Raw genomic sequence first — 11,503 nt, 5'->3', positions numbered from 1 at the left:
AGTGACCCATTTCTTACACACAAGAAAGGAGGGGCAGTGGCTGAGGGACTTAGATCTTGGTCATAAGGAAACAGCAGTGTTGCTTCCTTGCCAGCCACTTATTTGGGTAAGTCAGGTTTGACACTGCCATGCCATCAAGAGTCACAAACTAAAGCAGGCCCTCCATCTCTAATGACATCACCCATCTGGACCCCAAGTCAAAACACCCAGCCTATCTACTCCTGGCTTTGACTCAGAAACTGGCAGGTTGCCTAAGACATGAAACGTGCAATGGTAAGAAATAACTTAGAGGGAATGTTAAATCAAGGGTTCCAGGGGTCACAACAATCCCAAAATGCTGGCATTTTCAACATCTGGGTTATTATATAAAAGTTTACCATTTATAATAAAACAAATGTTCCATGTTCATCTGTACATTATTAGTAGGATACAAAAAGAGGAAAATGGGAGTTGGAGAGGATAGTTGGGCAGTTAGGTACACTATTTAAAACTAAAGGAAAATGTCCATCTTTGGGGGAACAAGAAAGTTACCAGTTGACACTGAGAAAACCTGAACCAAATCTCATTGGCATTAAAAGCTTTTATTGGGAATATCATCCACAATCTATACAAGTTATGTACAAGGCATGAAAATGGAAAACAGCACAAAATACAATTGAGGTATAAGCTAAGAGCACAGTATGTCATGTTTCAATAAATATAATCCAAAATTTGTAAACTAAGCAACCAGATAGATGAATCTTTTTTTTTAGTAAAACCATATAAAATATTTATTTCACGTGAGGTAGAGGACAGTTTTGTGTGTCATGTAATGCAACCAACCCCAGCAATTTTAATCATAAAACTATACACATTGGCAAAATTACCAGTTGAATTATGTTCAATATAGTCAATTTGCTTCAGTAGTTGCAGAAGGGACCATTCACTTACTGCTTTCACAGGTTAGAAACTGAGGAGTAATTGAAGACTATTACACTGTCTTAAAACTGCCAATATAAGTACTTCCAGCAGAAAAGCTAACGGCAACTATATTTATCACAAACTCTAATAACTCAAACAATGTTCTAGGTTTAACAATTATTTTAGGAGGGTGTTTTCATGAGAATTACGTGTGCTGTGCTTTATTTTCAAGTGAGGTATCTATATTGAAGAAAAAATCTTAATAAATTTTTTATACTAAACTAACTTTAAACACTATTTTGTTTTCTGGGCTTAATTTTAAAATGTCTTATATTTGATCACTTCCTAATTCCAAAACAGTAACGCTATATATATGACATTTAATTCTATTTCTAAACAAGCTTCAAATTGTATTACGTATTTTTAAAAGCCATCTAAGTGGGAAGATTAAAAAAGACTGTCCTTTTAAACAAGATACAATACAAAATACCCATATATGTTTTTCTTCCAATAGTGGAAATGCTTAAGTATCTTACACTAGAAAAAGAAAAAATTAAGTTCCGTTTAAATATCTCAGTTACACAAGGATAATATATAATGCAGCAGTTCATATCACGTATTGCTGATTGCTTCCATGGAACCAGTAGCAAGTACATCCAAGAGCGAGAGCAGATGTACAGTGTGAACACAATGTCATCAGTTGTAATGCCTTGCCCTAAGGATTAAATGCACAATGGACAAATAAAGACATTCTTCCCTACCCACTCAGAGCATAACATACTGAGCACACCTTCCAGAAGCAAATCAAAACCCTTCAGGAACAGCTTTGCAGCAGTTGCAAGGGAAAAACCTCCACACATTTCTTACTGCTTGTGTTTCCTTTTCATTTTGCTTTTCTGCAAACAAGCCACAGACACACAAAGAAACTGGTTGTTCTGGTGTAACTTTCAAAGGCTACAGGAGCCTGCGGACAAAGTGGTACTCACTGTTTCACCTACTTCAGTCTGCTTTATAATTCACTATGTACAAATGAGTTTTTCATTACTCCTTCCCACCCCACCCCTGTACAAAAGATTTTACATATAAACAGTTTATATATTAAATGTTATAAAATTAGCTCAAGAAGCATAAAACATCCTTATCCTCAAAAACACAAGAAATTCAAGCCAAAGAATATATTTCAAAAATATTAAAGCCCAAGACAAACCTAAGTTGTCGGTCAAATCTTTTGGTGTTCAAAGTCTTGGTTGTGACTGGCAGGTGGTTTAAGAGTCTCCTTGACAGCAGCAGGAGCTCCCACACTTGGACCACAGAGAGACTGTCACCACCAGAGCAAGCATCATTCAGTATAAAAGCTAACACCGTCTTTCCCCCACTTGCAAATTCTACAGTCCACTCCTAAATACAGCTTTTCAGTGCAAATGGCCTCATTTTTCCCTAAACAGGATATGAAGTCTAAGGAACTATCGGCTTGCCTAGTGAACTTAGCACAACACAAGACCTACACCAAGACAAACTTTAAGATAGTAACCAGCACACAAAAGAGCATGCATAAATTAAGTTTCATATGGAAAATAAACAGAAGTCACTTTGGGAGTTTTACAGAATTCCAACTGCTTTCAAGCTACACGGTGCAATGTAACTTAAAGTTACTCTCAATAGTAGTAAGTATAATATTTACAGCTGATTAAAATTTATTTTAAGAAGTTCAGACAGAAAACTATGGCACATCCTTTCATCTTCTGTAAAGTAAGACTATATGCTAAACTACTATGTAATGAGGCAAGTTTCACTGAAAGACTAGAAAAATTACATTTGCTACAGTAGCACAAGTTTTGAGGAAGTCAGAAAAATAAATGATGTTAAGTTTGCCTCCCACATAGCCAAGCTGTGCTATAACTGACAACTAAGCTAAAGCTACTTTATAAATGCCTGTGGTTTTCTTTCTCCAAATCTAAATAAGATGACATATATGGTCCCTGTGCAATTTAACATGTTTCTCCTCAAAGAGGTTACAAAAGTCAACACATTAAATTATAAAGCTAGCATAGTAAATCCACTTTTAGGTCACAATATATTTAGAAAACAAAAAAGTTGCCTTTAGATGTATCATAAACAAAATATGACCATAAGCAGGTATGTGATAATACCCCTGGGGCAATGACAGCCATAACGCTACATTATTCCTAAGCAGAGCTATGAAGTCACTTCACGTAGTGACATAAGACAGCTTGGGAAACATAAAACATGGCGATGATGCTAATGCCACTTTCAGGAAATCTCCCTAAAAAAATAAAAACACACACAGCCAGGTGTGATGGGACCACACCTGTAAATCCAATACTTGAGAAGCAGAGGCAGGAAGAACCCTGCAATTTGAAGGGTAAACAAAAAGAAAAATACAAAGGTCACTGAAAATTTTAAATTTCAAGCTGAGCATCAACTAAGATAAAATTCACTGGTAAAAATGTCAGACTTTAATGTGCAAAAAAATAAAAACAAAAGTGCAGAGGCTGCCCTTCCCCAAATCATGGAATTCATTTGTCATCTAAAAATTACCTAAATTCCTGCTAATAGCAGATACTTTAATTGTGGGTTAACCTATCAGATATTATTAGCTGACTGTAAATTCCTGATTTTAAGATTAAAGAGTCATAATGGTCCATTCGTGCAAGTTTTAAGATAACATTTAAACATACAAAAGTCCAAAATAATCTAAAATATTTAATATTCTATAATTTAAAAGAAAAAAATCCATTATATAAATTTCAGTAAGACCTTTATAAGACTACATACAAAAACTGTACAGGACGGTTATGAATTACATAGGAACCAATGTACATACATCAGTGGAGTCCATTTTCCTCATGCAGATGAGTACTTTCACACCATTACTAAAAGTTCAGAAACCATTTTCATTTTCTGAAGTCACACACACATATCTAGATACAGCCACTCTTAAACTGAAAGACAAATCCCAGCCGCTTCTTATGTGCAGCATCCAGGCACAGCAAAGAGTGCTCCCCACCACGGCATGTTGGGGTGGTGGTCCCACCATTCCATCAGCAAAACTGCTCTTAGGAGGAACCTCACTCCACAACCTGAACAAAATAAAAACAGATAGGTATATAAAAATGAGGAGATTCAGCCAGGTGGTGGTGGTGTACACCTTTAATCTCAGCACTTGGGAGGCAGAGGCCAGCTTGGTCTACAGAGTAAGTTTCAGGACTGTTACACAGAGAAAACCTGTCTCAAAAAACTAAAAACAAAAAAAAAAGAAAGAAAAAGGAGATTCTGTAATAACATATTCTGTAATGAGAAGAACGATACAGGGTTGAGGCGCTCTGATCATAAACGTCAGCACTACATCTAAAATCGAGCCTGAAATAAGCATAACAAAATTGACACAGCTGTTTTCCACCACATACTTCAGCTTTGAAAAGTATGTAACTGTTAGGCTTGCCTTAGAAATACACATAGATGTCTACAGGTTGAAATTACATGGGTTACCATTACCAAGCTGACTGGAAAAGGTTCAAAGAAGCATACATTTTTCATTTGGAAGTGGAAAATTTTATGTACTAATATATAATCTCTTTACTTTGCTGTCCTACAAATGAACAGAATGTCTAGTTATCTTTGTGCACATATAAGATGACAGAATTCAATTTCCAAAGTAAGTGACAAACATAAACCCCTGTCGACCACATTCAGATCCATTTCTTCTTCAGCTCCTATTCCTTGGTGGTCTTCGATGATTTCACAATCTGCAACTTCAGCTCTTTGATCATCATCTCTAACTTCTGTCTTGCCTCCCGCTCCTGTCTGAGTTCATCCTGGAGTTCTTGCCTGTCCGCCTCAGCGTGGTCTAGTCTTTGCCTCAGTTCTGCCAACTGTAAAATGTAAAAGATTATTAGTTTCCCATCACTTTGATTTTTTTTCCCATTTAATCACCTTACCATGGTTATGAAACAAATTGCCATTTGCTTTTTACAAAATGAACTATTTTCATGCGTATCTCAGAACACCTACTACTTTTGACATCTGACACGATAGTGAATTGCAGGAATAGGAGTATCAAGGGGAATGAGGATGTAGCATCCTGTCAAAGGCTTATAGCAGCACTCCAACTCTCCACAGCTATGTTAATGTGCTCATCTTCTCCATATTTGTGATAACAGTAACAGAGTTACTCATGTTTCATAGCTTGGAACAAAAGCTCATCTTACATTAGTAACTAAATTACAGAATCCCAATTAAAACTGAAAATAATAAAGGTTTTAAAAAATCATGAGTCGGGCAACAGTGGCACATACATCTTTAATCCTAGCTCTCTGGAGACAGATACAGGTGAATCTCTGTGAGTTCGAGGTCAGCCTGCTCTACAATGCTACACAGAAAAACCCTGTCTCAAAAAACCAAAAGAAAAAAAAATCTTATTGGAGGCACCTCTCCCCACACCTCCACCAAAAAAAGAGGAGGGGAGGGAGGGAAGGGGGGGAGAGGAGGGAGGGAGGGGGGAGGAAGGGAGAGGGAAGAGGGAGGGGGGGCTATCTTAGCGGAGCATATAAAGCCGTGCTTTAAAGCGGTTCGACTCTGGAGGCTGGCTGGCTGGACTAAAGGAACTAAGACCGGGAAGCAAGCGTCCGCCCACCGCCTGCGAAAGACCGGCTGCGCACTCTCACCTGTGCCGCGTACTCAGCCTCTTTGTCCTTCTCTAAACTCGAGTCACAGGTACACTTCTGCTTCATCACCTGCTCCAGCTTCTTCTCTAAGTCTCTCTGCTCCACATAGAACTCCTCCATCCTCTGAGCATGCTCGCTCTGCAGAGACTCGAGTTCCTTCTGCAGATTCTGCTGCTCTTCAGTGAGCTCCTTCATTGCCTTAGAGCTGCTCAGCATCTCCACTTCCTGCAACACGAGCGACAGTTCTTTATTTCCATCTCCTTAGGAAAACATAAGTCACCAAGCATCTAAAGTTCAGCTATGGAAGCATGTCTACATCCAAGTGACTCACTGAAGAACCACCCTGAGTCCACCTGTGGTATCTCATTCTGACTTTCTTATCATGAAAAGATATCATAACAGTGACCATTTCTTAAGACAATTTACCATCTGCAGCTGTTGCTTCTTCTGCAGAATTGAATTCAGCTTCTCCTGCTGTTTTACATAGGTTCTCATCACTTCTTCCATAATCTCTCCCTTGTCATCCTCACATGTAACGTCTCTGACCAGAGATGGGGAGGAGGCTTCAGCACCATGCTTGCTTCTGTCTCTCACCAAGTTGCAAACAGTAGACTCAGATTTCTGTTTACTCACAGAATTATTTGGGATCAATGCATCTTTGGAAAGAAATAGAAGGGGGAAAAAGTATTAATATCACTGGCAAAAAGTTACTGAAACAATACATAAGTGATATTAAGAAAACTCCATTTATAAATCAACTCAAAAGCAACAAAATACTTTTTTGAGACTAAAGACTTAACCTATTCAGTATAATCCACATCAAAACCCCAGCTCCTATTTTCACAGAAACTAACTAGCTCATTCTAAGATTCACACTGAAACGTGAGAAATTCAAAATTACTAAAACAATCTAGCAAAAGAGTAATAAATTTGAAGGGCTCCCAACCCCCAACTTCAACTCTCTCTACAAGCTACAGAAATTACATTGTGGGGCTGGTAGAGTGCTTGCCACAAAGTGTGAAGACCTGAGTTTGAGCCCCAGAACCCTTGTAATGCGATGTGCAGTGCCACACATTTGTAACTCAGCCTTCCTAAGACAAAAAAAAAGGCAGATACAGATGGAGCCCAGAAGCTCAAAAGACAACAGAGAGACTGTCAAGGTGGGAGGTGAAGAGTGACACCCAATTGTCCTCTCACCCCACATGCACTCACACAGATGTGTACATATACATGTACAAACACACACCGCACAATCAAATTGTCCTCTCACCCCACATGCACTCACACAGATGTGTACATATACATGTACAAACACACACTGCACATACATACACAAATTGTCCTCTCACCCCACATGCACTCACACACAGATGTGTACATATGTACAAACACACACTGCACATACATACACAAATTGTCCTCTCACCCCACATGCACTCACACAGATGTGTACATATACATGTACAAACACACACCGCACATACATACACAAATTGTCCTCTCACCCCACATGCACTCACACAGATGTGTACATATACATGTACAAACACACACTGCACATACATACACAATCAAATTGGTGATACTGAAATACGACTGGACAATTAAATCAACAAGAGAATTCAGAATCCAAGTGCTCACTTCAGTAGCATATGTGAGAAAAGTAGAATGATTCAAAATTAGACATGGCCTCTGAGACATGTCTTATGACATACAAACTTGTGAAAGCATCCCTATTTTTAAAGCAAAATACAATGAATGAATGACATGTATGTATGAAAATATAATAAAGGGGCCTATTATTTTCTATGCTAACTTAAAAAGCTAAAAACTTCAGAATCCATGTCAGGAGTGGTAAGTGACATACACCTGTGATCCCAATGCACAGGAGGCTGGTGTAGGTCACATGCAAGACCAGCCTGGGCCACCAGTGAGCATCTTGCCTCAAAAACTCAAATTGCCAAGAACTCAAGAGTCCGGAAATAAATCCATTCTTTCATCAACTGCTGCTACTATACTTCCAGGACAATTCAACAAATGAGAACCAATACTAATATGTAAAGAAACAAACCAAAAAGAAGTGGAACAGTATATAAATATTAATTCAAGTCCAGGAGGTGGTGGCACACACCTTTAATCCCAGCACTTGGGAGGCAGAGACAGGATCTCTGTGAGTTCAAGGCCTGCCTGGTCTACAGAGTGAGTTCCAGGACAGCGAGGGTTATAGAGAAATCCTGTCTCAAAACCCACACCCCAAAATGGTATAAATATTAATTCTAAATGAGCTAAATATGAGATCAAAGAATTAATCGTAAAAGCTGAAACCATTAATTACAAACCTTTCTGGCCTTGGACTAGACAATGCTTTCCTAGGTAAGATACCTAAGGTAAGAAAGCTAACTACACCTAACTGCATAAAAATTGTAACCTCATATGCTTTAAGTATCACTAGTAAGAAAGTAAAAGGAATTGTCAGAATGGCAAATCGAATGTCTAATAAGACCAAAATATAAAATGAGCTCCTGGAACTCAATAGGAAAGACAACCCAATTTAAAAACGAGCAGAGGTTATAATCAGACTTTTTTTTCCAAATAAAATATCCAATGTCCAAAAATCATAAAAACATACTCAACTTTAATCATTCGGAAATTACACACCAAAACCACATAAGACACTGTTACCATAGCCACTGCAATGACTGCATTCAGAACAGACAGTAACAAGTGTTGACACAAATGTGAAGACACTGAAACTCTCAAACACTACTGAGAAATCCAGCATAGTGCAGCTACTATGGAAAATTCTAAGTCTCTCAAAATCTTAGCAGTTATATGGCCCAACAGACTCCACTACTAAACATATACTAGGAAGAACTGAAAACACGTCCACACTAAAACCTGCATACAAGTTGGCGGTATTCTTCATAATAACTACACAGAGACACAATGCAAACATCCACCCACTCAAGAGGGAATAAACAAAACCCGGCATATCCACAGTAAAACACCAAGTTCTTAAAAGAAATTGCTCCTACCTATAACACAAGATGAGAACATGCCTAATAAAAACATGCACATTGCCCTTCATTTTGTCTAAAATGTCCAGAATAAGCACATACATAAGACCAAACACAGACAATGAAGCTAAAGAAAGGAAAATAGAGGTGACTGCCAGCAGGTGCCAGGGACTCCTACAGGAGCAATTAAGATGATCTGGGATCAAACAGATGGGATGCTTTTCACAACATGGTGATTGCACTTAAGACAAATGAGTCACACACTTGTAAGTTCTATGGAATGTCAAAGGTACCTGACTTGGCTTTTAGATTTAGTTTTTATACGCACTAGTGTTTTGCCTGCATGTATGTATGTGTGTATATCATATGTATGGTATCTGCAGCAGAGATTAAATATCCTGGAACTAAAATTACAGGTAAGATGTGAGCTACCATGTGGTTGCTGAGAATCAAACCCAGGTCCTCACAAAGGTCAACAGGAGCTCTTAATCACTGAGACATCTAATGGGGAGCCAAAGAACCCAAATATAATGACATATAAATTATTACCATCATAGTTCAGTTTAGAGGAAACAGAGTCACAGGAATAACAGCTCAAATCCAGGAAGTTGTAAAGTAGTAGTGCAACTGCCTGACAACCCAAGGATGCTAAATGACTTCAACTGCAGGGCACTGAGCAAAGTCACAATGCTCAATAGACCCAGGCAGCATCAACATGTACACCTCTCCTGTGGTCCATTGCATTTTTTAAAAAGATTTATTTAGCATACAGTGTTCTGTCTGCATATGTCCCTGCAGGACAGAAGAGGGCACCAGATCTCATAACAGATAGTTGTGAGTCATCATGTGGGTACTGGGAATTGAACTCGGGACCTCCGGAAGAGCAGCCAGTGCTCTTAACCTGAGCCATCTCTCCAGCCCGGTCCATTGCATTTTTAAAGGCATAGGAAGCATGCAGGTTTTCTTTGCAGTACCAGCCAGCATGTGCATGAATGCCCTCTGTGTGCCCCAAGCTTGCTTTACTGTGTAATCAGCCCAGCTCTGTACCTCCTGAACCACAGGGTTCAATGTTAGATACACTCAACAACAGGTAAACAGCATCTCAGTTCACAGAAAGAAATCAGAAAAAAGACAAGGAACTCCTAAAGAATTCTACGGAAGGAAGGAAGAAAGGAAGGAAGGAAGGAAGGAAGGAAGGAAGGAAGGAAGGAAGGAAGGAAGGAAGGAAGGAAGGGCGAGCAAGGGACAAAGTCATGTGCACTGAAGCTACGCACCTTCCTCTCTCAGCAGCCTCCACAGGCTGCCACCATTCTAGAAAGCTCACAATTGAGATGCAAAGAAATCACCCTGAGTTTTCAAAGTTAGAACTGTTTTAAAGTAAAAGCTGTGATTATATGGGGGAAAATTACCTTAAATAGAAAAGGCTTATAAAAGAACTAGCTGATTTTAAAAATATAACTGCTAAATACTTACCTAAACGACTGTATAATTCTCTACTTGTTTTTAAATCCATTTTCTCCTGTTCCTCAAGTGAGACGTCTGGGTAAGACACTGTTTTTTGATGTTTACTACTACCATGAGGCTTTTCTGACTGTTTGGAGATGAACTTACTTGTCTCTGTCTTGGTGACCTCTTTAGACTGAGATACAGCAGATGTGAGTGACACATTCGGTGCAACCACTTTATCACACATGTATAAATAGTAGCTGAAAAACAAAACACACATTATATACCATGCGTAAGATTAATTAAGATGTGGCATCTTTCTATAAACTCCATTTTTTGATACTAGAACAACTGATGTAAAAATAAAAATAAAAAAAAGTCTGCACTTAAGGACAGCAAAACTCCGAGGGATCACTGTTATTTTGAGAACAATTTCAAAACACTTAGATACTGAAGAGGTGAGTCTCTGCTTTCCCTCTCAAAAGCCCCTGAGAACTAGAACCACGAAATACCAGGTGCACCTCACACTTATAATCCCAAAACCTGGGAGCCAAAACAGGAGGAATGCCATGAATTAGTTAGTCTAGGAGACAGTGAATTCTAGACCCGCTTCCCTGGGCTGTACACAGAGATCCTTCCTCAAGACATAAATAACTACAGCATGAAATTCTTTGCAGAGCTTCTTAGCGGCTCAGCTTCAAGGAGGCTTGCTGCAGGGAGAACAGGATGGCAGCTTCTCTGGGCGCCTGTTTCCTTTCCCACAGGTAAGCAGTGTTTGACGACAGTGAGACCAAGTCAATGAGGCGCTCCCAGGGACCTTCTTCTTATTTGCCTCAAAGAGAGGACATATTCTTGCAATATTGCCCAGCTACCAGGCAATGCTTCCATCAAAACGTGTCTTAGAGTTTCTATTGCTGAGATGAAACACCATGACCAAAAATCAAGTTGGGAAGAAAGGGTTTATTTGGCTTACTTTTCCACATCACAGTTCATCACCAAAGGAAGTCAGGACAAGAAGCCAAGAGGGCAGGAACCTGGAGGCAGGAGCTGATGCAGAGGCCATGGAGGGGAGCTGCTTTCCTGGCTTGTTCCCCATGGTTCACTCAGCCTGCTTTCATATAGAACCAGCCCACAGATGACTCCACTCACTATGGACTGGGTGGTTGATCACTAATTGAGAAAACGCCGTACAGCTGGATCTCAGGGAGACATTTCCTCAACTGAGGCTCCTTTCTCTATGATGACTCTAGCTGAGTCAAGCTGACACAAAACCAACCAGAACAAAACCCATACGGCAATCTCTTAAAATTTTAACACAGCAGCAATAATAAACTATACAAAATTAAAACTGAAAGAACAACTACTGACTTTTCTCAAAGTTCATATAAAATTGTTCAGTAGGTTATCTGCAAGCCTTACATAACAAATTTGAGATATTTAACACTGAAAAGATAT

At 39.1% G+C, this 11,503-nt stretch overlaps 1 protein-coding gene across 2 annotated transcripts in view; it reads right to left on the bottom strand.

The window, feature by feature from the left end:
- Nucleotides 1-562: 562 nt before the first annotated feature.
- The window catches only part of Skil (SKI like proto-oncogene), a 28,941-nt gene continuing 18,000 nt past the window's right edge, over nt 563-11,503 (bottom strand). Inside the window, exons 4-7 of one of the 2 annotated variants that reach the window (XM_005069752.4) lie at nt 10,214-10,308; nt 6,012-6,241; nt 5,586-5,810; nt 563-4,793 (exon numbers count right to left, since the gene is read on the bottom strand). In XM_005069752.4, coding sequence (XP_005069809.1) covers nt 4,635-4,793; nt 5,586-5,810; nt 6,012-6,241; nt 10,214-10,308 — 709 coding nt within the window. In that variant the 3' untranslated portion in view covers nt 563-4,634. Of the gene's footprint in view, nt 4,794-5,585; nt 5,811-6,011; nt 6,242-10,075; nt 10,309-11,503 lie in introns of both variants that reach the window. The other variant, XM_005069751.4, reaches the window with a different exon arrangement.

The sequence above is a fragment of the Mesocricetus auratus genome, unplaced genomic scaffold (genome assembly GCF_017639785.1).
Source record: "Mesocricetus auratus isolate SY011 unplaced genomic scaffold, BCM_Maur_2.0 Super-Scaffold_100011, whole genome shotgun sequence".
NCBI classification, from domain to species: Eukaryota; Metazoa; Chordata; class Mammalia; order Rodentia; family Cricetidae; genus Mesocricetus; species Mesocricetus auratus.
This window is presented reverse-complemented; position numbering and strand designations above follow the sequence as displayed.